General features: G+C 45.6%; 2 protein-coding genes across 6 annotated transcripts; one reads left to right on the forward strand and one right to left on the reverse strand.

Moving 5' to 3' along the window:
- Positions 1-1717: 1717 nt before the first annotated feature.
- Positions 1718-4852, forward strand: LOC129161918 (uncharacterized). The gene is made up of 3 exons (XM_054738446.2): positions 1718-1948; positions 3273-3799; positions 4482-4852. Exons 1-2 carry the CDS (start codon positions 1897-1899, stop codon positions 3797-3799), a joined length of 579 nt encoding a protein of 192 aa, XP_054594421.1. The 5' UTR covers positions 1718-1896; the 3' UTR covers positions 4482-4852.
- A 5407-nt stretch (positions 4853-10259) lies between these two features.
- LOC129161917 (uncharacterized) lies at positions 10260-25073 on the reverse strand. Of its 5 annotated transcripts, XM_070550086.1 has the most exons (9): positions 20589-20606; positions 20464-20516; positions 20144-20296; positions 14919-14970; positions 14509-14582; positions 14127-14338; positions 13908-14055; positions 11864-11973; positions 10260-10903 (listed from the first exon to the last, which is right to left on the reverse strand). In XM_070550086.1, exons 5-9 carry the CDS (start codon positions 14546-14548, stop codon positions 10598-10600), a joined length of 816 nt encoding a protein of 271 aa, XP_070406187.1. In that variant the 5' UTR covers positions 14549-14582; positions 14919-14970; positions 20144-20296; positions 20464-20516; positions 20589-20606; the 3' UTR covers positions 10260-10597. The 5 variants fall into 5 exon arrangements, with proteins under 5 accessions (XP_070406187.1, XP_070406188.1, XP_070406189.1 ...); XM_070550087.1 differs by lacking the exons at positions 20144-20296; positions 20464-20516; positions 20589-20606 and adding an exon at positions 25001-25073; XM_070550088.1 differs by lacking the exons at positions 20144-20296; positions 20464-20516; positions 20589-20606 and adding an exon at positions 25001-25073 and having other exon boundaries at positions 14914-14970.
- Positions 25074-26124: the final 1051 nt, after the last annotated feature.

The following is a 26124-nucleotide window of genomic DNA, read 5'->3' on the forward strand; positions in this document are numbered from 1 at the left end:
CTGTGCTCGAAAGGGCGAGTGTGAAACAGCTGGAAGAGGCTGATCCGCACCGCAGAGCGTGGAGTCCAAGGATGAAGGACGAGTGGGAGCCGGGCCCGTGCATGGGAACGACAAAGTGCCAGCGGATGGAGCCGCGCAACGTGCGCGCTTTGCGCGTGGTCGCGACAGCACCATGACATCCCGTCCCACCCAACGCTGTGGGGGAAGCGGGATGAGTCGGGCCTGGCCGTAGACTGGGGCCGTTGCGCAAATGGAGCGCACCCTTACAGCAAGCCGTGTAACATGACCGAGTCAGACTGTGTGAACATGCAGATGTGCTGCAGTGCTTGGTGCGGGGAACATCATGTGTGAGGATTCGGCAGAGGGTTCTGCAGAGGACTGTAGGACTGTGCTCTCGATGTGACGTTTTTTGGGTTTTATTTCAAAACCAAAATCATTCACAGAGTTAACATTAGTCATAAGCACACACATTCCCCCAACGAGTCGTTTTCGTGGTTGTTTTCGGCGAGATTCCTGTGACTGAGACTGCCAAGGCTGTGTCTGCTGACTCATTCGGAACCATTGGCCGCCAACTCCCTGGTCCCGCCTCAGTGGGAGGCCGGCTCTGCGGGGCTGGCCATGCAGCTGGGCGCCTGGAGTTTCCTCGCCGTTCGTCCCATCCTCTGGGGGAACGGCCGGAGTGCGAGGCTGACCGAGAGTGGACCAGGTCTCGCACCGTGGCTGAAAGTTCAGCCGCCGTCTGAACGCCAAAGGCGAGAAGGCGATGTTATTTCCTGTAGCGCCGGTCTGGAAGGCGCACTGGTGTGCGCGATCGGCGAGCTGCCTCAGCAGCTGGTCATGCTTAGAAGAGGGAACTGCTCGCGGTCCAACAAGGTGGTTCTTGGCCTCGACGCCACACAGCGAAGCCAAGTCCGGCTCCAGTGAGGGAACGGATGGCCAGCCCAGGTCGGAGAAGCCCTCGACCTTGGTAATGGGCACATATGTGGAAATTGGCGCCTTGAACCCGGCAGGCTCGGAGAAGGCGGCGGACCAGCAGCTCATGGCAGCGGGGAAGCGTGGCCAGACGGGGTCTGGACAGTGCGTCTGCGTCGCCCCAAAAATTCCCGTCAATTCATCTGCCTCAGGCGGAGCCGGTTCTGGAACGGCTAGCCCCTTGCGGGCCGCAGCCGCGGAGATGATGGTGGGCAGCTCCTGGAGCAGTGCTCTAACTGCTGGCAGGGAGGAGCGAGAAGACACTGGGGCAGAAGGACCCGCTGAGCGAGGCTTGTCGACCTCCGTGTTGTACAGGAGGGAAAAGGGGCTACGGCAGCCAAGCTCGTCGTGCTCCTCACGAGGCTCGTCGACCTCCTTGTTGTACAGGAGGGAATAATGGCTGCGGCAGCCAGCCTCGTCGTACTCCTCACGAGGCTCGTCGACCTCCGTGTTGTACAGGAAGGAAGAAGGGCTATGGCAGCCAACCTCGTGGTCGACCTCCGTGTTGTACAGGAGGGAAGAAGGGCTATGGCAGCCAGCCTCGCGGTCGACCTCCGTGTTGTACAGGAGGGAAGAAGAGCTATGGCAGCCAGCCTTGCGGTCGACCTCCATGTTGTACCGGAGGGAAAAAGGGCTATGGCAGCCAGCTTCGTCGTACTCCTTGCTGTCGATGACATCGTCCAGTCGGTAGGAGCCAGCCGGCTCCTGGCTGACGTTGAAGAACTGTAACGCTTTGTCCAGCGAGTACATGCCAGCCACCGGAATTTCCTCGTCGGTGGTGGGGGTGAAGTACTCGACCCGGCGGACCTTTTCAGCCACGGGCAGAGCGGTACAAAACGGGCACGAGGCCTGGGGGTCAAGGCCAGGCCAGCGTGGTGAGCCCCGAGACAGACCTTACACTTGGCGTGCAGGTCGCAGCTGGAGATGGAGCCCGTCTGGCAGGCCGGGCAGATCCTGGCGTCGCTGGACATGGTCGGTGAGTAGATTTTTCTTGTATAATTGCTCTTAAAGGAAGCTCTTAAGCTTGGCGTGAAGAGAAAACGGAGGCGAACAGTGGGGTCGTTCCACTTATAAAACCCACAAGGGATGCCCACGTGGTGGGCGTACATTTAAGCTCTTCATGATTGGCTGATGCTGAGATCACCCTTCCAATAGCAGCTCGCTTAAGGGCTAAGACTAGACGAAATAGAACTAAATTATCAGACATGATGTCTCATCTGCTGCTTTTCTAAACTTGCAAAAAGTAACAAAACCATTTGAAAGCCACTATTTGTGGATTCTCTGAAAGTTTCCATGGAGTGTGTGACAACTTATTTTTTCATTGATCCTATCGTCTAATCTCACAGCTGAAACAAGCATCCTTAATAATCTGTGCACAGGAAGCTTACCGATGCTGTAGTAAAACAAAAGGTATAATAATTTCTTATTAATAAAACCTTTTTGCAGCACTAAAGCAGAAAATGACATTTTGTAATAAATATGCTAAATATTTACACATGAATTGTTTTAGAGCCCTTTTATTGGCAGAATCTGATATTAATTTAGTTCTTACAAAAAATGGGTCCCAACATGGTTTGTGTGGCGTTGCCATAGTGTGACGTCATAGGCACAGATCCCCTGTCCTCTTCTTTGGAAATGGAAATATGGTCACCCTATAATAAACAAACTGTCCACCCGAGCTTTTGCACTGCACAGAGACGCTTCGCTGCCTACGACTTTGAACGTCAGTTGAGAGCGGTTGAGAGTCAATCTCATGCAGACTGACCAATGAAGAGAGGGCCTCAAGTTAAGAACCTCTCCTCATTGGTCAATCCACACGAGGTGGGTCAAAGGTTGGGCTGCATGGTGGCGCAGTTGTTAGCACTGTTGCCTTGCAGCACGGAGGTCGCAGGTTCGAAACTCGGCTGTGGCCTTTCTGCGTGGAGTTGCGTGTTCTCCCCATGCATGCGTGGGTTTCCTCCGGGTACTCCGGTTTCTCCCACAGATCACAACATGCCCTATAGGTTATAAATTGTAAGTCGCTTTGGATAAAAGCATCTGCTAAGTAAATAAGCATAAACATAAACATACCCTGAGCGGGTTACGTGATGTCAGGCATTCAAGTATTGAGTATATTTACTGCATATTACAGTAAAATATTCTGTATGTGACCATATTATGGTGATCCTTGGGTCGTGATGATGGGGCCCTTTAATATTGTTGCCCAGGGTACAACAAAGTGTTAATCTGGCCCTACCTATAACCCAGTTGGTTTTGTTTTAATTCAATTCAAAATATTTTCTGCCATTTTCTCTGTCTAGAGCCAAAGCGCGTTCCTCCTCCAGTATCACCGAAGCCTCGCGGGCCTCCGACAGCTCCCAAACCCGGCAAAGCTGTAGCGTCTCCAGTTACCATGAGCCCGGCTGCAGCCAGTCCCACCTCGGCCCCTAAGCCTTCCTCTGTAGCCCCTCTTCCAGCTCTTGACACCCCCTCCGGCCCCTGTCTGTCTCCGGGACTCCCTCCTACTTCCCCGTCTCCAGCTCAGAGTCCCTCCATTTCGTCGCCTCACCCCGTCAAACCTCCTCGCTCCTCCATCGCTGGCCTCACTATTGACCTCCTGGGAGGAAGGGAGGTGGAGGAGGAAGAGGAGGAGGGGAGGAGAGAGAAGGAGGCAGAACCCGAGGAAGCCTTTAAGGAGGGATGGAGCGAAGGAGGAGATGGTGGGTCACGTGGAGGAAGGGGAGAAAGAGGGAGAGATTCAGAATCGTTTGGAGGAGACCAGCGCCTCCTTGGCTGCAGCTCTGCAGGCTGTAGAGCACAAAATAAAGGAGGAGGACAAGCCAAATGAGTGAGTATGAAGTCATGCTAGAGAGTAGAATCAAATAGAATCCTCTACATAGGATGTCCGGGTAAATAAAACACATCACATTATCTTTTTGTTTTCTGAAATAAACAAGTCTAATATGAAATTTCAGAAATTAGGTCTGGATGAGGGGCAAAAATCTAGAAAATCATCTTTACTTCCAGATTTCCCCCTTTACATTACCTAAAACTAAAAAACTCAAATGAAGAAAACAGTCATTGTCCAGATAGTCTAATCAATTTTTACTTTCTTTATGAAGCTCCATGGCAGCCATGACACCTAATAAAAACATGATTTCTCATGTACTTTACTGGTCTTTGTAAAACGTCATTCTCCTATAAAATGAAAACAATTGTAAAACATGAGTTTTTTTAAGTATAAACAATAAACAAAAATCATGATTTATATTATTATTTTGGGATTTATCATTACTTTTTGTTGATCTTTACAATTAGTCGACTGTATTGTATGTTTCTGAGTTTGTCAGGTGTGTGTGTGTGTGTGTGTGTGTGAAAATAGTGAATGTCACCCATAAACTGAATCTTAAAGCTGCTTTCCATCAGTGGAGGAACTCACCTCCACACTTGACTCATTGATTCTGTCAGCATGTTTATCGAAGCCTCAATAAAAGCTAATTATTCCATTTTTCTTTTTCAAAATTTTCCAGCCAAAAAGGAACCGTCTCTATCCTGGATGACATCGGCAGCATGTTTGACGACTTGGCAGACCAACTGGATGCAATGCTCGGCTGATCTCCAGCCCCCCTCCCCCTGACCCATCCCTCATGACATGTAGGTGTGTGAGAAGACGGCGCTCCCAAGACTAAATGCTGGCGCTTTGGGGAGCTCGTGTTTGAGCGTCTGGCCCTCCCATGTTAAGTGCTTCCTGAGTAGCCTTGAAGAGGGAGTCCTCTTTATCTGGTGCAGTAGCTCTGGCTCCTTCTCCTGATGCGAGGAAGCTGCTCCCACACAACCTCTGACCTCTGCAGCCCAGCGCGTTACCTCCACCCAGCCTCAGACTGCTGCGTTGACCGAGAAGCACAATAATTCATCTCTACACAAAAAAGGCTGGCTTAGACAAACTTTCGGGTGCAGTCTTACGAAGAAACTAAGCACACTAATTGTCTCAAAGGCAAGTAGACGGAGAGATGAACAAACACGTTACGCTCTGATGAGGATTTTTAAAAGCACACTGAAACACAGACCGCTCTCTTTGCGTCCGTCTCTCCTCTAAAATATCAAAAGGATTCATTTTTCCAGATGCGTCGTAGCCTCCGTTTCTCCTCTGTACGAGTGGATGCCAGTGGTTCGCTGGACTTCCTGACCCGCGTGTCGTCTCTTCTCACGTTGTTGTTGGTGCTCTTGCTGTTATTGTTGGTGTTGTTGTTTCGAGCGTGTGCGTAGTCCCTGCTTTTTGCTCATGTCAGTGTCCTCCTGCTCGTACAGTACGTAGTTACGCTAAGGATCAGACCAGCTATGAATTCTTAAGACACTTGCACATAAATCAGATCGCCGGTGTTCATCTCTACACATGAAGGTTTTATGCTTGATGATAATAATAAGAGACCAACACACGTGAGGTACAACCAGTGGCGGTTCTACATGGAATTACTCCCCGGGCGAGGCCCCCTTTGAACCCCCCCCCCCCCCCCCCTCTCCAATAGATCTTTATCATGATCCATAATATTTTAGAATTACCTCTGTAATTGTAATTTAAACTGACAAAAAAAAACTGTAGACTACCAAAAATGCCAACTTTTACAGAACAAATCATGTAAAAATAACCAGTGCAGCCATCTGCAATAAATAAACAGGATAGTTAGTGGTGACTGGGGAGTTTTCTTCTATTCAATTCAAGTTTATTTATATAGCGCCAAATCACGACAAGAGTCGTCTCAAGGCATTTCACATAATAAACATTCCAATTCAGGTCAGTTCATTGAGCCAATCAGAAAAAATGTTTCCTATATAAGGAACCCAGCAAATTGCATCAAGTCACTGACTAGTGTCAATGACTTTACAGCAATCCTCATACTAAGCAAGCATAAAGCGACAGTGGAGAGGAAAACTCCCTTTTAACAGGAAGAAACCTCCAGAGAATCGTGGCTCAGTATAAGCAGCCATCCTCCACGACTCACTGGGGATCGAACACACACACACACACACACACACACACACACACACACACACACACACACGCACACACACACACACACACACACACACACACACACACACACACACAGTAATGTGTCTATAGTTATATTGTGATTTCTTAGTAAATATTCTATTTGGTGAGAGAGAAACTTTATTATATTTATCCTAGTGGATCTATAATTAAACAGATAAACTAGTAGTAGCACATACACTGTCAAGGAAAGCAAAAAGTTATTATCAGGAGAGGGAGAAAGTTTAAGTGGTTAGCAGCAGTGTGCTAGACAATAGCCCCCTCCATGAGGCCACCACAGCTCAGCAGAACATTGTTGTAGCTTCTTCTGGGGAGAAAAACAGAGAGAAAATAAAGTTAACAGCTGAAATTGCAGAAAATAATACAGTTAAAGAGCAGTTTGTGGAAGAAAGCAGTAGAATGTGAAAAGTGGTCAGTGTATCTTCCAGCAGTCTAAAGCCTGGTTTATGCTTCTCCGTCAGCTCCGCAAGGGACGGATACGCACGGATTGACGGAAGCGTTTTGCTCTCGTGCTTCTCCGTCTCCTGGAGAGTGTTGCAAAGCAATTGCCGGGCAGGACAACAGAGGGTGCAGCGCTGTTCTGTGGTATCCTGTCATGTATCGGTCCAAGATCGTGTGTTTATATTGTGTTTTGGGGTATATGAGACTTTTAACACGGACATATTTGTCTCTCATTCTCCCACCTCTTCATGCGCTCCCCACCTCTAAACCCACGTTTCCTGTCATTTCCGTCCACAAATAAAAAGCTTGCTGCGCATCTTTTCACTCCTCCAGTCACGGGATTTAAACGTTCATATTTTTAGTTTTTTCGCGAGGTATTCTTCAAGCTTCTCCATGTCTGCCGCTAGTTAAACTCGGCTCTCTTTGCAATGGCGGCGCTGTAAACAACAGCTGCGTCCTGACCAATCACAAGCTTGCGTAATCCGTCTCGTTCGACGGATGTTTAAAAAAGTGGGCTCGACTCCGTACATACTTGCGTGCCTGCCGAAGCCCTACGCAAGGACAGATAATGGCGTTGCGTGTCTCCGCACTGACGCAGACGGAGAAGCATAAATCAGGCTTAAGCCTATAGCAGCATAACTACAGAGATAACTCATGATAATGTAACGGAATTGAAGTGATGTAACTATCTAAAGTTGTATTTTAATACACTGTAAGTAGTTCACTTTTTATAAACAGAAGAATAGGCTGTTTTTATCATCAGGGAGTTTAATTAAACACTCTGTATTGACTTTGAGACAAGAAAAGAGAGAGAGATGGGATCGTTTGAGAATCTTTAATTTCTGAATTATAAATTCTAAACAATCTACCAGGACTAACTCTGTGATGGATGAAAATGGATTCGGATGTTGTGTTGGTGCATGTGTGTGTGTGTGGGTGTGTCTGGTTCAGACTCTCTAGGCTGACGTCAATGAATCTGGTCGTCTTTGTTATGACTAGATATCACGAGGCTTATAAAGTGATGACATGAGCCGCTATTTTGCCGTGTACGTACCCAGTGGGGGTCTCTCAGGTAGATCAGGAAATGCCAGGTCTGGAGACCTCGGATGTACGCTGGAGCTGTCGGTGCAGCGATCACAACGTTTCAAAGCCCGTCTGGAGGGTCGACCCCGGTACCGTTCGGCGGCGTCAGCAGGTGCTCTTATTTTGAAAGGACGTCGTCTGGTTGTTAAAACGACGAAAATCTCCCGCTTCACAGTTCTTAGTTTAAAGAAGAAAACACATCTGGCCAGGCTGTGCTTTTCTTTAGGATGACGGTGGCTAGAACTGAAGTCAAAATGGAACTGACTTAAAAATGGCGTTGCCTTGTTTTATATCTCTGAATTGTTGATAAGTTGTAGTAAAGTGGATTGGACACTTGAAGTCAACACCAGATTCTCCTGCGGCACCCGAAAGCTCTGATTGGTTGGAACAATGTGTCATGCGTTTCTATGGAGATGAGGATCAGTATGTCTGTGCCGTAGTCCTGTTTCATTAAACATAATTCATGACATATTTATTTCACAGATAATTCACTTGATTATTGTTGATCAACAACTGTTTTGCTTAATAATTTTAATCACAAATAAAGTACTTTGATTAAGTAAAGTTTCTTCTCCTCCTTCGGGCTCTTCTCCTGGAATGTAAACAGTCTGAGGAACACCCGACCTTGGTTTTTCTACATGGTGTTATTGTGCACAGGGGGCAGCTGTATGGAGTTGAAAATAATGAACTTCATAACCTTACAATAATCTATCCTATTTAGATGGAGGCATGTTGGAGTCAGGACAAGGGAGAGCTGTCTTTACCGACTGTACACTCCACCTCCCTCTACTCCCCCACTTGTCCAGATTTAGGCTAACATCAGATTTTAACCATAGGCCCTATCAAATAAAAATGTTTTAAGCCTATTCTTAAAAGTAGACAAAGTGTCTGCCTCATGGACTAAGGCTGGGAGCTGGCTCCACAGGAGAGGAGCCTGATAACTAAAAGATCTGCCTCCCATCCTAATTTTAGATATTCTGGGAACCACCAGTAGACCTGCAGTCTGAGAGCGAAATGCTCGGTTAGGAACGTATGGAACAATCAGATCACTGATGTATGATGGAGCTTTATTATTAAGAGCTTTTTATGTGAGAAGGATGATCTTAAAATCTATTCTGAATTTAACAGGTAGCCAATGTAGGGAAGCTAAGACAGGAGAGATATAATCTCTCTTTTTAATTCTCATCAGAACTCTAGCTGCAGCATTTTGGACAAGCTGAAGACTTTTAACTACATTCTGTGGACTTCCTGAGAGTAATGAATTACAGTAATCCAGTCTTGATGTAATAAATGCATGAACTAGTTTTTCAGCATCACTCCTGGAAAGGATGCTTCTAATCTTAGCAATATTCCGAAGGTGCATGGAAAAAGGAAATCCTACAAACCTGTTTAACCTGGGATTTGAATGTCATGGTCAAAGATAACACCAAGGTTCCTTACTTTGTTCTCGGAGATTAATGTAATGCCATTCAGGTCAGGTGATTGGCTAAGCAATTTCCTTTTCTGGATTTATGGTCCAAAGATGAGAACTTCCGTCTTGTCTTGATTTAAAAGCAAAAAGTTTAGAGTCATCCAATTTTTTATGTCCTCAAGACAAGCCTGTAATCTACCCAACCGATTAGGTTCATCAGGGTTAATGGATAAATATAACTGAGTATCGTCAGCATAACAGTGGACGTTTATCCCATGCTGTCTAATGATTTTACCAATTGGGAGCATATATATAGTAAAAAGAATTTGTCCAAGCACTGAACCCTGTGGTACTCCACAAGTAACCCTGGAGTATGAAGACGATTTGTCATGTACATTTACAAAATGAAATCTGTCAGACAGGTAGGATTTAAACCAGCCTAGCGCTGTTCCTTTGATCCCTACAACATGTTCAAGTCTTTCTAAAAGAACATTGTGATCAACTGTGTCAAAGGTAGCACTGAGATCTAACAAGACTAGAACAGACACAAGATTCTTATCCGAGGCCATGAGAATATCATTTGTAACTCTCACTAACGCAGTTTCAGTGCTGTGATACTCTCTAAAACCAGACTGAAATTCCTCAAAAAGAGCATTAGTGTTTAAATGCTCACATACTTGGATGGCCACTATTTTGTCCAGGACTATGGATAAAAATGGAAGGTTAGATATTGGTCTATAATTCATTGGGTCATCTGGATCCAGAGAAGGCTTCTTAAGTGAAGGTTTGATTACAGCAACCTTAAAATCTTGTGGTACATATCCATTTACTAAGGATAGATTTATTATATGTAGAATGGGGGCAGTAACCAAAGGAAATGCTTCTTTAAATAATTTGGTTGGGATTGGATCCAAAACGCAAGTTGAAGGTTTACACTGCAAAAATTAGCCATCTTAAAATAAGCTAAAAAATAGTTGAATTTAGTCTAAATGACCTTAAATTAAGTGAAATAATCTGCCAGTGCAGCAAGATAATTGCACTTGGTAAGACTTCTTGAAATAAGAAAAAATATCTACACTTTAGACAAGTGACAGATTTCTTAATACAAGTAGTGAAACACTAATTTCAAGTGCAAAATTAAATAAAATTAACTCAAAACTAGCCTGTTGGTGCTTTTTTCAGTTTTTTATCCCTCTCATGTTGAGATGAACAATCTTGGAACAAGCAACTGTACAAGATTAATCTTCTGCAATCAAGAATCATTAATAGGTTTTGTTTTAAATCAAGACAAAGAATTTATAATAAAAAAAATTAGGCACAGGGTGTAAAAAACACCTTTATTTGATATTTCTTTTCAAATGTCAAAAATTTTTCCAAACATCGCACAGATCAACGACTTTCTTAACAAATCTTAATTTTAAGCGTATTGTTTTGTATTCCTCTAACACATGAAGAACCTCAACATTTCATATACTAAAACTTTGTTTTAAGATGAACATTTTAGACACAGATTTTTTTTTAGGTTACGTATACAGTGTCAGGAAGAATCTAACAAAAAAAAAATTAAGAATGTAGTTGTAAATGTCTACATCACAACCTCTAAATGTTGGGTAAGAACTTTTCTGAACAAACATGACAGTCTAGCTTGGACAGTGCTACTTCTAACAAAAACTTTTCCACTCTGCCATGGCTTTTTTGTATGAGCCTGTGGTGTCTTGCTCATGGATATTGTCCTTTAAAACTTCAGTCTGAATGACAGACAGAAGGGTTGCCACACACTTTGGATAAGTGAGATGCAGGGTGTAGCAGTATGCCATTAGATACAGCAAACCTTGACCGAGGTCTTCTTTTGCAAATGTGGTGATGGAAGTGGTTTCCAGTGCCACAAGACAGGATGACCCATCAAACAGCAAAACCGGGCCCAAGAGGGATCTCTTCTGGAGGTACATGGCTGGATCTTCTGTTGGCTAAAGAAAAAGGACAAATTATTTCTTCATGGTAGAACAGAGAATCTGAAATGTTACTGGTGCAGTCCAACTACTTGAGACACAATTGCTGTCCCCACATGACTGACCATTTAATTTTAATTACTTTGAGACTCTGTCTAATACTAATTTTAATTACATTACATTATGAGAGAGAGAGAGAGAGAGAGAGAGAGAGAGAGAGAGAGAGAGAGAGAGAGAGAGAGAGAGAGAGATGAAAAGTCCCCACCATCCTGTTTATTCTGCATCCTGCAGCACTACGGATCAGAACCGCTGCAGATACGAGTCACATTACTGCTACAAGTCTGCTCCACACACAGGAGCAGGAAGTACAGCAAGCCGTTGTAGTGAACATAATTTAAACTGTATTATTGCCAACCCGTACATAATAGACATGCCATCATTGCATTGTTAGCAGCAGAAATTAAATGTTGTTACCATTTCCAATACAAATGCATGTTAATGAAATACATTATATTTTACTGCATATATTTATGTGTCATTTAGACTAAGATGAGTGTTATTAATACAAACCTAAAACGTTACTGAAATGTGGGTCAAATATATAAAAATATTTTAACTATAAATATCAGATGGTAAAAAGGAAATAAACACTAATCAAATGCATATTATTGAGCCTTTCATAATAAGAGTCTATTTCAGCCTGATCATTTTGATGTTTTATTTCATATTTTTTAGCAGCAAACCAGTTTTGTTTCACTTGAAACGTTGTCAAATGAAATATTCAATTAATCCACAGAAGCTTAGATTCAAACACTTAACGATAACATATTTGGCTTTTAAAAAATTGAGGCAGTTGAATGCACAGAATATGTGGTGGGGCATGGTCAGGATGGTACCACCTCTGCCTCAATTTGAGTCAGGAAAAACCCTGCATGTACAAAATAAAACCACTTGCAGACATTCAATGAGAAAACTAACCTGAAGGACATGAATTAATGCCTCACTGGCATGTCCCAGCTTCTTGGGGGGTACAGCTGGTGATGGGAAGAGCATGGGGAGTGCCCTGAACAGGGCTATGTTGTGTTTCACTGGAACACAGTAAATCAACTTTTAGTTCAACATTACTCTGCCTAAATCTGATTGACAGCTTCATCTTGAGTTCACAAATAATCCCGTGCCACCATTAACAGTCCTGTATTTTTCTAAATACCAGAAAGCATTATTTTGTACACTCATTTGACAAAAATTGTTCATCTTATATTATAGGTCTAGACATTCAAGAGTCAATCACAAGAGCATCGACTCCGCAGCTGACTGGATCTCAAGCCAGTCGGCACTTGCTTACTGCCTGAATTAAATAAAAGATTGTTTCTATGTTATTATTAAGGATTTGAGCATGCTCTCGTGTCCTTGAATGCACTGGCAGGAGATCCATCTGGAGCTATGCTGTGATTTGGGATCCATTGTGGAGCGACAGATGAACCGCACAAATCCGAATCCAGTCCATATTCTATTTTACAACTAGAACCCTCCAGAACCTCCTCTGCTCCCCAATCACACGCTTCAAGGTAACCAGACTGAATGACAGCTCAGAAGAGGCTGCACTCTCAGACATTTCCAAATAAAACAAACACCAGGCAGATCGACTTCTTAAATGTAAATAACAACTCGTTACTCTACGATGTATTCAATTCTATTTTTAATTTATTCCCGACAGGAACCTCTCATCTGTCCCGACTGTGTTTATAACCTCTGCAACTAGCTTGGTTCTTTTGCACTTTGGCAGCCAGTGTCTCGATCTCGCAAGTTTTCTTTTTTCTGGGTAGAACACAGGAATCCCTTAATGTGCTGAGGACGTAGCGTGACCAAATATGGTTAATTGAGGGTGTTTCTGTATATAAATGACTGAACAGACATGAGCACCTGGGTATGCATGTGTGATTTTTAATCAGACGAGTATAGAGGAACGTGCGTACGAGAGGCCACCGCATGTTTCATAAATCAGGATTTTGACTGTTTGTACGAACAATCTAAATTTCTTTCATAGGAACGAATTTAGGAATATTTCTACAAAGTTTTGGTGAATGAGGCCCCAGAATCCTAGCAGTCACAAAGAGCAATATAAATAAAATTATAAATAAATTTAAACACTGTAGACTATTTTTATGGTTTGTTGTGTTTAATTTTAAATGTAGTTGATGTAATGTACAGAAAGGTCAAGCTTCTTGTCCTTGTTGCCCCTCGAACTTATCAATGTTCAAGGACACACAGTGCACTGTCACATCCACTCTTGCCGGATCCACTCCCAGCAGAACCAACCGGACTCCACCTCCTATCAGGCCTCGTGCCTCCGGCACTCGCCAACGTTCCCTACGCCACTCATAAAAGCCGGAAGCATTCTTCCAGACGCCGTCAGTCATCGAGGGTTCTTCAAGCTCAAGACTAGAGCCTCTTTTACCTTAACAGACTCTAAACTCCTTGCTCCGATCCGGAGCCGAATCTCCTGCTCCTCTCTGGAGCACACTCCACCCACACCTGGAGCAGCCAGCTTCTTCCTGCCTCCCGCTCCATCGACTCCAGCCGTGGGGTAAGTCACCATCCGTGACAGGGCTCAGTCATGCTGTCACAGACGGTGAATTACCCCACGGCTGGAGTTGGAGCGGGAGGCAGGAAAAAGCCAGCTGCTCCAGGTGTGTGCTTCCGAGAGGAGCGGGAAATTTGGCTTCTGACGGGAGCAGTAGGTTCGACTCCTGGCCTGATGGGAGGTGGAGTCCGGTTGGTTCCGGCAGGAGTGGATGTGACATTGCACCCCAGCTATCATCTTTTTCTCTGAGAAAGTTTGGTCTCCTCAGCTTAAGAAATATTTAACTATATACTTTATTAAAGAGGGGTCATCTGACATTCTAACCAATATGGTACAATTATTCCAGTTTCATCAGTGTTAACAATATACATAACGATAATCATACTTATATCTGTAGCAACAGTTACATGGTGTGTGGATGACAGCACAATGACTAACCTTCATCCAGGTTCATGGGTGGCTTCAACACCTTCTTCCAAACACCGTAAAACTGAACCGTGGAGCAGAAGTCATCCCATCGCTTCTTTAATTCTGTCAGGAATGTGCAGTTGCCTTTATCCAGGATGCGCCTCAGCTCGTCCATCACCTATAGTGAAAGAAACAAAAAAGTATATGCTTGCTTTATGGGGAAGAAACAATAAAAAATAAGCCACTTACATTGTGAAGCTCCTTGAAACATGGGTATGCCTCGAGAATCTTTCCGGCTCTTTCCTCTTCTTTCAGAACATCACTGTCAATGAAGGCTCGTCTTGATTGAAACTCAAGGTCAAGGATTTGTCGGACAGCGTCTTGGTTGGGCTTTGGCTTCTTATACATTGCCTGCAGAGTCTTGTAATGCCTGGCCTGCGTTACTCGACTATCCTTGTCAGCTAAAAAAACATAACAAACATTTAAAAAACATAGGAGAATCTCCAATCTCAGAATCTATGTGAATAAGGATTACAGAACATAGTTAAATTAAACAACTGTGAGCATAAACAATCCAGTTACTCAGCAGTTTACACAGATGAATATATTTTGAAACACAAGGTTGACATACCATTTAGAATCGATACTGTAAAATCATCCAATCCATCCATGATTTCCTTGTGTTCCTTTCAACTGTGCCTTTACCTGGAGGACAGAAACAACCATCATGCTGTGCCATGCAGATAAAAACGGAAACTGCTCTAGACTGGTTTTAAAAGTCTAGTGACCACCTGTCATGGATCCAAAGTTTAGCACCAAAAGCATCAAACATCTCTTATGTTTTTTATTGGGGTTGAACTGTATTTTGATCATGTGTTTCAAATAATATTAGTAATATCAATTTCACAAGAATGACTGAAAAAAAACCTGTTGTTTTTATTCTTAAAAACAATTATGAACTGTTGATTTTCCAAATTCTTTCATTCATGATTTTTTTTTCACCAACTGAAAATAGTTCACTGAAAGCTCCATACACCTTACACTCGTGTGTAATCTTTCCGGCAGGATGAGTGACTTTCTTTATCCAGGGTTTCTGCAGAAATCAGCAAAACAAATTTAATGCTTTTTAATGCCATTTTAATGCCATTTTTAACCTTTTTAATGCCATAAACAAACACACATGAGAATCCACGGATATATATGTACATAAAAAAATCCTCTGAGAATTCAATGTATTATAATGTACCCTGAGATAAACAACAAAAAAATGTATGCCTGGAACATAGCAAATACATAGTTGCATGGAAAGTTACATGTTATTGAACATGCTACAGCATTTTTTTCACACACAACAGGATTAATGCATGTGCCTTAGCTCACTAGTTTTTGATTCCAGCTCTGACTCAACATCTGTCAGTTCATTGCATTTGTCCCTGTATCTCTTCCTTAGAGTTTTAGATTTTGTTATCATTTGAGCCATGAGCGTGCTCGGTTTGTTTTCTGCCTGTTCAGCTAGTTGATCAGCATCTTTCTGAAGGCTGACACACACCACCCATAATATCTCTTTTTCTTTTTCAGCTGTTCTAGATGAATGGAGCGCTCCACATGCACTCTCAGACATGTTATGGCTTCTGTTTCTATAACTTCACATGCAGACATTTGAGGTTTGCCAGAAAGGAAAGCTGGCCTGTACACTTTGCAGGGCACAATGTCATCAATGAAGAAACCCCTGTCTACCATGATGACCATCTCTAGTTGTAGCATTTTCAACACACCAGATTCCCAGGTTAGTCCTTTCCTTTCTGGCAAAACTCAAATGTCTGCATGTGAAGTTATAGAAACAGAAGCCATAACATGTCTGAGAGTGCATGTGGAGCACTCCATTCATCTGGTCCAAGAACACAAGCTTTTTGATTGTTATTCCCCTCCTTGCATTTGTAAACAATCAGCTATATGCTGTGGTTTTTCTCCTTACCAACTTTTAAAATAGCCCACTAGTGAAGGCCTGGGCAAAGACGCCTGATGTCTGAGAACCTCAACATATGTACGGCAACCACACTGTATATTTACACACTTTCATAAAGAAGCTGCATATCAAGCTTTCATTCAGATGACCTTCAACAGTGCTGCACCCTGCTGAGGGACATCCGAGTAAAACCTTGAGATGGCCATTTTCTGTTCACTAACTTGCTTTAGTAAATCCTTACTTTGGTTAAATAAATCAGTTGTTGAACCCCCCACTCCTCTGTTTGGTCTCCTTTCTTATTACAGCCCACCACTTCCAGTCTGGGTTGTAACAATCTGCAGACAGATTTCGGAGTATCTCCTCCTTTGCTATACAGATCCTCACTGAGCCAAGTACTGTGAACAAATAGTTTCTCCATGATATTATCCAGCAAGGTCCCGTTTTTGTCAAAACAAGGGTGAGGTAATGAAAAAATAGAAATATTTCATTAAATTAACATTTAAATTATTTATATGAATCATTAAAATAAATAAAAAAACATGTTTTGAAATATATAAAGTGCACCAAACTTGACTCAGTCCATTCAACAATTCTAAATGGACAATTATGTAACTCATCAATTAATTATTTGAAAGGATAATTTGTCAATTAAATGCTGAAAAAAATAAACAATACATTAATGAGGCAAGAACTTTTTAAACTTGAACATACCTACACCCACAAGTCTATTTTTACCTGGAGTCTCCTCTCAAGAGTGGCTGAAGTAATATTACTACTTTGACAGAATACAAATTCTCTCTCTTTCTCTCTGGAAGCCCCACTCTAAGGGCCTTTGCAGTGTATTAGTGAGTCATATATTATACAACCACAGTCATAAAGTTTTCAATCAGTAGTTTTATTTCAGTATGTATTTTTCCAGTATCACAAAAAATATTAATTTTATATGGTTAAAATCATCTAGCTTATGTGCACTTTTTAAAACACTGCCCAGCAAACATTCGGACGTTTAATGACAGTTGAACGGTCACAACTGTAAAATAATATCACAGGAATTAGGAAAAAATTACACAACATCTACTCTATTTGCCTTGCCCATACTCGAACCTGGATCCTCTGGGGGGAGAGTCACCAGCTCTACCAGCTGAGCTATGACAACAACTACTGAATATCAGATTTCTTTATATAGATAGGTAGAGGGTAAAGTGCGGGGTAAACTAACCAATCAGAGGACAGAGAAGATCTGCCACAGGCCACGCCTCCAGAGTGCCAAAACCCCTTACAGCCGAGCGAGCAGAGTCAGAAACCGAGCACGCAGAGAGGCTGCCGAGCGCGCAGAGAGGCTGCCGCGCGCGCACGTTTTCCTCTGCCGTGTGCTCGTTGGCAACGCGCGCACGCAGGTTTGTCACTTGTGCACATCCTTGTGCGCTCACAGACACAGTTTGCTCCCTCTCAGTGCACAAATGACCTCTCGCTATGTATATTTTCACTCGCGAGTCCCGTTCACACGCGCGATGTGGACCCAATCCGCGTGCACGTGTTGTGGCACGCCTCTGACGCCATACCTGTCTGTTTTGTGTCCTGTGTGGAGTCATTGTTTCATTGTCAGCGTGCGTCCTAATAAACCTGTGAAGTTAATTCTACCCGTCTGCCGGCCTGCTTCCTCCCCGGTCTGGATCCTCGCCTTATCTCCGCTCCACTCCGCAGTACGTCGTGACAGAATGACTCCACCCGAACCCGTTGATGGATCCAGCCGGGAGATTCTGCCTTGGGAGAATCTGCTCCAGTGGCTTACCCCGACCCACCAGCCGGCTTCTCCGTCTCCAGGCCCAGCTCCGCCTCGTTGCCGCCGCCGGCATCGCCGACCTTCGGCCGCGGCGTTCCTCCCTGTCCTCCCGGAACCGGAGGCATGTTTGGACTGGGAGCCGCTGCCAGATCGCTCCAGCTATGGGGGCACGAGGCTGGCGATCTGTACCCCCGGAGTCGGTCCACGGCGTGGGGAGAGACGCCCTGGAATCCACCGCAGCCCTGCGCTTCTGGACGGAGCTTCGAGCCCGCCGCTGGCCGAGCCCGGCGTGGCAGTTCGGACACGCCCCCGGCCAGACCACCAGTCCCGTCTCCTGCCGAACCGGAGCCTCCGTCGGTTGCAGAGGAAGGAGCAGCAATCGCAGCCCGGCTGATAGAACAACGGGCGGAGCTCGACCGGTTCCGCGAGCTCCTCAGCCGCCAGGAGTCTCACCTGGATGCTCTATCCTCCTCGTCTCTGGGCCAGAGGAGCGAGCGCGGGATTCACCCAGCAGATCTCGCTGGTCAGCGGACTGAGCTGGCCCAGCTCCGTTGGGCGCTCAGCCTCAGGGAGCTAGAGTTGGACAAGCTGACCTCCCGCCTCTCCTCATCGCTCCAAGCTCTCCTAGCAGCGGCCCTGCTACCGACCCAAAAGCAGACGGTACCGGATCCGGACCAAAACTCGGCGGTTCAGAAGTCGAGGGACCAGAAGCTGACTCCTCCGGGCCCGAAGTAGACGGTTCCGGTTCCGGTCCAGAGGTCGACCGTCCGAAAACCGAAGGACCAGAAGTCGACGCCCCCGGACCCGAAGCCGACGCCCTCGGACAAGAAGTCAAGGGAAGTCGACGCCCGTTCCTGTTCTGAAGTCGACGCCCGTTCCTGTTCTGAAGTCGACGTGTCCGAAGGCGCCTGTTCTGAAGTCGACGTGTCCGAAGGCGCCTCCTCTGAAGTCGACGTGTCCGAAGGCGTGTCCTCCGAAGTCGGCCTGTCTGATGACGTGGCCTCCTCCTCTGATGACGTGGCCTCCTCCTCTGATGACGTGGCCTCCTCCTCTGAAGTCGGCTCGTCTGATGACGTGGCCTCCTCCTCTGATGACGTCGCCTCCTCCTCTGAAGTCGGCTCCTCTGATGACGTCGCCTCCTCCTCTGAAGTTGGCTCGTCTGATGACGTTGCCTCCTCCTCTGAAGTCGGCTCGTCTGATGACGTCGCCTCTGAAGTCGGCTCGTCTGATGACGTGGCCTCCTCCTCTGATGACGTCGCCTCCTCCTCTGAAGTCGGCTCGTCTGATGACGTGGCCTCCTCCTCTGATGACGTCGCCTCCTCCTCTGAAGTCGGCTCCTCTGATGATGTCGCCTCCTCCTCTGAAGTCGGCTCGTCTGATGACGTTGCCTCCTCCTCTGAAGTCGGCTCGTCTGATGACGTCGCCTCTGAAGTCGGCTCGTCTGATGACGTCGCCTCTGAAGTCGGCTCGTCTGATGTGGCCTCCTCCTCCGAAGTCGGCCCGTCTGATGACGTGGCCTCCTCCTCTGATGACATCGCCTCCTCTTCTGAAGTCGGCTCGTCTGATGACGTCGTCGCCTCTGAAGTCGGCTCGTCTGATGACGTCGCCGTCTCTGAAGTCGGCTCGTCTGACGACGTCGCCTCGTCTGAAGTCGGCTCGTCTGACGACGTCGCCTCGTCTGAAGTCGCCTTGTCTGACGATGTCGCCTCGTCTGAAGTCGCCTCATCTGGGGATGCTCTCTGCACTCAAGAGGTCGACACTCCGTCCAGCCGGGCGTCTCCACGGTTTCCGGTTCCGATGGTGGTTTTGAGGGCCGCTCCGGCCCAGCCTGCAGAGACTTTGTCACCGGCCCAGCCTGCAGAGACTTTGTCACCGGCCCAGCCTGCAGAGCTCCTCTATCATGGACGCAGACCCTCAAGGGTCCGTCCTCGTCTCCTCCTCTGCCGCTGGCGCCGGCCTCCAAGGGCCCATCGCCTCCTCTTCTGCCGCAGGCACCAGCCTCCAAGGGCCCGTCGCCTCCTCTTCTGCCGCAGGCGCCGGCCTCCAGGGGCCCGTTGCCTCCTCATCTGCCGCAGGCACCGGCCTCCATGGGCCCGTCGCCTCCTCTTCTGCCGCAGGCGCCGGCCTCCAAGCGCCCGTCGCCTCCTCATTTGCCGCAGGCCCCCGGACTCTGCTGTTCCCTGCCGCCTCTCCATCGGTCCCTCGGTTCCTCTGGGCCCTCCCTCCGGGTCCCCCTCCTCCCGCCCTGCTCCTTGTTCCTGTGGGTGTCTGGGATCCGCCCTTTGAGGGGGGGTGGGGTGGGGGGGGTGGGGGGGTGGGGGGGTACTGTCACACCCTGTCCTGTCTCCCTGTTTAGTTCAGCTCCGTCTCGTTAATTACCCCCACCTGCCTCTTGTTTCCCAATCACCTTAGCTCCCGGTCCTCCTGTATTTAAACCCTGTCTGTTTTGTGTCCTGTGCGGAGTCATTGTTTCATTGTCAGCGTGCGTCCTAATAAACCTGTGAAGTTTTTTTCTACCTGTCTGCCTGCTTCCTCCCCGGTCTGGATCCTCGCCTTATCTCCGCTCCACTCCGCAGCACGTCGTGACACCCTCCCAGAGACAGCACTGTCCTCAATGTTAACCACCAGTCTCATAAAAGTGTTCCTTCCTTTCCCCTCTAGAGAAGACGACTATTGATAAAATAGAACCGGAAAAAGGGTTTAATAAAAGAGCTGGAAAAGGTTTAATAAAAAGAACTGGAAAAACAGTAGCAGGCTAAGATCTGTGAACAAAACACGCATTGTTAGTCCTATTCTAACGAAGCACAAAAAATGCTATGAATGTTGTAAACCAGTACCTCATCGGCCGACCGCTTGCCAATGTAAATTCCCGGTTGTTCACCCCTCAGTCCTGCTCACATTTCATAAAGAGAAACCGATTAAGGAAAAAACCTTTAAACTAAAGCAAAGCCAGATCACTCACCACTTAGCTACACCCACGTCTGCACCCAAAGCGAGGCTTTCGACTTTTGCGGCTAGACCCCAGCTGCCCTAATTATAGCAGCCCTCTAACTACACACCTGTCCTCTCCTGTGTCAGCGGCATGACACGTACAACCAGAATTACTTCCGGGAACTAAGGTGACCCGGTTACACTGGGCAAACAACACTAAGATTAATAAACAAAGAGGTCATCCAACACGTGGGTAAATAACAATAAACAACTAAACACAAAGCGCCGGGACTAAACCGGGTAAAAGGAAGGAATTTGGAGGAACACCAAAAACTCCACCAAAAGGGTGAGCTGAACTCTTTTACGAGTATGCTAGTGAAACACAACCAAGCTTGATATTTCGAGGAAGGATAATCTAACCACATAGGTATCAAACGAGACTTTAACGTCAGGTTTTCTAGGAAGGAAAAAGAGGAACACTCGCTCTAACACCAGGCCTCTTCTAAGCTTCCCTCCTCGAATGTCAGAAGGAGCTGCCTTTTAACAGGGAGCGCACTGATTGAAATGAGCTGCACCTGGCTCCGTTAGAGCCAGGAGAGCAAGATGTAGCGATGAGGCCACCTTGTGGCCACCAAAATAGACAGCGTCTGTTACACCCCACTACAATGACCTTATCAGTATGTAGCACCAAATCAGATAAAAAATCAGAGATCTGATCCAAAAACTCAGAGTAAGGGCCTGGTGGACGATATAAAACTACAAACAAGAGTGGTTTTACAGTTTTGCAATCTGGATTAGGAAAACTAAGAATAAGATGTTCGAACGAACTGTAGCTATTAATTGGTAAGGGACTGATTAATAAGTCCGAATGAAAACTGGTTGCTACCCCTCCTCCTCGCCCTGTACTTCGAGCAATATGATGATTTAAATAATTTGAAGGAGTCAACTCGTTTAAGCTAACATAGTCCTCTTGCTGCAGCCAGGATTCTGTGAGAGAGAGCAAAGAGATCTGATTATCACAAATCAAGTCATTAACTAACAAAGTCTTAGAAAAAATGGATCTAATGTTCAACAACCCACATTTAATTTTTCTAGTTTTCTGCTCGGTTGAATTTGTTCTAATATTTATGAGATTTCCATGATTTGCTTTATTAAGCCTGATATTCAATCTGTGTGATTTTGGCCGTGGGCAGGACACTGTCTCTATGGGGTAGTGGGTGGGTAACAGTACAGAAGCTGCAGAGGGGTGGGTTAAACTACGACTCTGCTTCCTGGTCTGGACCCTGGGTAGTCATGGAGGACTAATAAAACTGGCCATGTTCCTAGAAAGAAGAGCTGCTCCATCGAAAGAGGGATGGATGCCGTCTCCCCGCATCAGACCAGGTTTTCCCCAAAAAGTTTTCCAATTATCAATGTAGCCCACGTTGTTTTCAGGACACCACCTAGACAGCCAGCGGTTGAAGGACAGCGTGCGGCTAAACATGACGTCACTGGTCCGATCAGGCAGGGGGCCGGAGAAAATTACGAAGTCCGACATTGCTTTGGCAAACTTGCACACCGAAGCAACATTAATTTTACTGACCTCCGATTGGCGTAGCCGGGTGTCGTTACCGCCAGCGTGGATAACAATCTTACTGTATTTACGCATATCCTTAGTCAGCAGTTTCAGATAAGATTTAATGTCGCCCGCTCTGGCCCCAGGTAAACATTTAACTATGGTTGCTGGAGTCTCTAATGCCACGTTTCTGACTATGGAGCTGCCAATGATCAGAGTCGGCTTGTCAGTGGGTGCGTCACTGAGCGGGGAAAATCTATTAGAAACGTGGACGGGTTGGTGGTGGCCCACAGGCTGAGTTCTATGCTTCCTGCGTACCGTCACCCAGCCGGCCTGAGGTCCCGGCTGCTTGGGTTCTGCTGGAGGGTCGCTACGGGATAGTTCTGAGCTAGTTAGCCCCGCGCTAGCTAAGTAGCTACGGCTGTTTACGGGCTTTTCAACAGCGCAGAGCCGGGACTCCAATTCCGACACCCTCGCCTCCAAAGCTACAAAAATGCTACATTTATTACACGTACCATTATCGCTAAAGGAGGCAGAGGAGTAACTAAAAATCTGACACAGAGAGGAAGAGATAGGAGACGGAGAAGCAGAGACAGAAGTAGCTTTGTTTGCTTGTAGAGTTGTTTTATTTATTATTATGTGAACATGATCAACATGTGTTTGTTGTTGTTCAGGCAGGCCACAGGCCACAGCAAGCATTTAACAAATCCTAGTTTGAATCAGTAAAAAACGATTCAAGGAATTTTTTCAAACCATTTGAATATTCGTTTCAATATTTCAGCCCTATTAGCTCTGTTAGCAAATAGTTGACCGAATTTAACCGTTAAAACCCCAGTTAACTGGTTCAAAAAAATTGAAAACATGCATCATGAGAGCGTACATACCTTTATCTTTATCACTTTATGTGACCACAAAATCATTGTTTTTCCTTTTTTATTTGGTCATTTCACACAATTCAGAAAAACCTGAAAGAATGATAGGCCTGTGTTTATGATATTATGAATGAAATGTGCGTTAAATAGAAGAACATCAAGATGTGATTGACTATAGCCATGTTACAGTTGATTCAGCCTCTACCTGCTCATTTCATTTGGGAAAGACCCAGAGGTGAATTCCCCCGCCGCACCCCTCCCCTTCCTCTTCTTCATACACGCACGGTACACGTGAACATTCTCAGTCAGCAGGAGCGCCTGCAGCTGCAGGGGGCGCCAACTTGCCGTTTCCAATCCAGACACTGTGATATGACAGATAATAGAACACCTCGGTGCGGCGCAGATTTCTTTTTTTATTTTTTACTCAGCGCTTGTGCGCCCCTTTTGTGTCATGAAAAAATGCCGCCCCGGGCAACTGTCCTGTCTGCCCGTGCCTAAAACCGCTACTGGGCACAACAGTGATTTCAAAAATATATTTCTTCACATTTCAAGGCTTTATATAGCCCATCCAATCAACATTAAAACAGGCGCTCCTAAAGCGCCCTCTAGTGTTTGGTTAGTAAAATTGCCTTTAATCAACTTAACCTCCTTCTCGTCTTCCTCTTTTATCACCATTATTTCTAAATTTGGTGTTTATTCTGCAAATCTCCGTGCCTTCGTATTTATCTATTCCTGTTGTTTAACAGCTTCATGATTTCTTTGTCAACGCCCCTTTGTGTCAGTGATGTCCGAGTGATTTAACCCTAAAAGTTAACCCCCAAATGTCTGCAACCTTCTGTAACTACTGCAAAGCCTTGTATGAGCTAATATAAATACATAAAATAACAAAAAAATCTGGTAAGCTGTAATAAGTTGGCTTCACTCCTCCCGACGCCCCCATTTTTCAGTGTTTTCCCTTCATATAAGCCAAGGCGGTGGATCAGCCACCAGTTTTCATCCTAGTGAAAAGTCCACTTGTATTTTTATGCTCTTTAAAACAAAGATCTATTTGAAAGACAGATAGTTCTATGTGAATAATAATAACTATGATGATAATCAAGAGGAATCTAAATGTTGAGTTGAAATGATCTGAGCCTGTACATTTCTGTTGGAGTTCTGGATGTGTTGTGACGGCTGTTGTTCCACGGTCAGGTTTAGGTTGCGTTTCTGCTGTGACGATACATTCCTGTACAGTTGTGATTAGAATAAATGTATAAATTATACCTCGCTTTGCCTTTTTAATGCTTCATGTACGGCAATGTGCATTTTGTCTTGGGGCTGATTGGAGAACTGTAAAGGACTTCCTGCTACAAAAGCACATGTTAAAGGGGACGTGTTGCGACTATATTTTTAAAGTTAGAACAATTTTGTGGTCTATACAAAACAGGAAAATGCAATCTCACCAGCTCTTTGACATTTTCAGTACCTTTCAGAATGAGTCGTTTCATTGGGGGCTCGTTAAAGTTGCTGCTAGACACGCCCACCCATCCCCTGATTGGCTCAGCTTTTATCACAGTAAAAACTGAGAATTACTGATCACATTTCTGCTTTGTCTGCCAACAGCGTTATAGTTAAATCAGTGTATCACATCCAAATGATTCAAATCCAGAAAAGACTTTGGGTGTGTCCTATATGCACCCATATATTTATTCACTTACAGAATAAAGCTTGTTGAGATAAAACATCCTCCTACTAAAGCTAAGTAGTTGAGAGAATTGAGAACAAAATGAAAACAATGTATAAATATAAACAAAAACTTGTCCAACCAAGTGTCATGTTAGGGGGGAAGGTGTCTGACCCACCACATGCAGAATCATTCACAGAGTCTGAGTATGGTATAAAAAAGAAAGTTTATAAAACGTGAACTAAAAGCGCAGCAGGAAAATCCAGCTGGGGCTCCGGGGGGTTATCTAGAGACGGGGGAAGAGTTAGTGGATGTTGAGGATCCGGACAAATGAGGTACAGGTCGAGACTTACAGTTTGTGATCCAGGGGAAACCAGAGAAGAGTTGTTCTGGGGGGGTAGTCCGTGAGGAGTGGGAGACAGAGACACACGCTGGATCATAGGAGACTGGGTTTCCAGGTTGCTGGAGGACTGGAGGAGCTGAGCACGGAATAGGGAGCAGGATCCGGTAAGGTAAGGTCAGTATGGAGCGGACAGCCAGGGAGCGGCTGGGAGACAGCGGGACTGGTCCGGTAGGTTGCAGGACGGTGTGAAAGGTGGTGGTGGAAATCTGGAGAAGAGGCAGCTTACAAAAATCAGGCAAGCTTGGAAAAACACACAGGAACCAGCAATCTGGCTAGAAGTACGACTTGGACGATATCTATTCGGATTACTCAGTAATCAGGCTCGGGAGTCGTAGATACCGAAGTTGAGTTAATCATCCAGCGAATAAAGATGTCTCCCAGCAGCTTATATGTCCCTGGCCAACTGATGAGCAGATGGGCTGCAGCTGGTCCACTCCTTGACACGCCCACCTGCAGGAGAAGCTCAGAGAAGGTTTAGCAGAGAGAGGAGGACTCACCCCAGACCATGACACCAAGATAACTTAAAGTGATACTTTAAAACTTTTTCGTATTTTGAACTCATTTTCTTGAGCCAGCATGTGCCAAAATGACCCTTTACATGGTGAATGAAATGTCACTCAGACCCTCACCGCTCTGTGGCCAGAATACCACACTTGCAACTTCAGATTGCCGGTCAGGTCTGTTGGAGTTAGTAAAGCTGATATGCCTGGTTCTGCAGCCTAACCCCCGGGTTTCCACAGGAGCCATCAGCAACACGTTACTGCAGCAGCACGTCTTGCTCACGTAAACTGCTGCCTGGCCCTTCCCACGAGACGCTAAGCAGCAGGGGAGCAGCTGTCACCGACAGAGCGCGAAGTCACACGAGTGACTTCGTCAGTAAACACAACAACAAGCAGGAGAAAACTACAACATGGCTCCAAAAGGTTTGTGTTTTATGTTCTGTCCGTTTTATAATTGCCAATATGGACCTGAAAAACAAAGGAGACCGCTAGCTAGGTGATAACTTCTCACGGGGCCGCACAGTTAGTAACTATTTTTAAAAGTAAAGGAACCGGAAGGCAGTACGTTTCTTTA

Source organism: Nothobranchius furzeri, chromosome 4 (genome assembly GCF_043380555.1).
Source record: "Nothobranchius furzeri strain GRZ-AD chromosome 4, NfurGRZ-RIMD1, whole genome shotgun sequence".
NCBI lineage: Eukaryota > Metazoa > Chordata > Actinopteri > Cyprinodontiformes > Nothobranchiidae > Nothobranchius > Nothobranchius furzeri.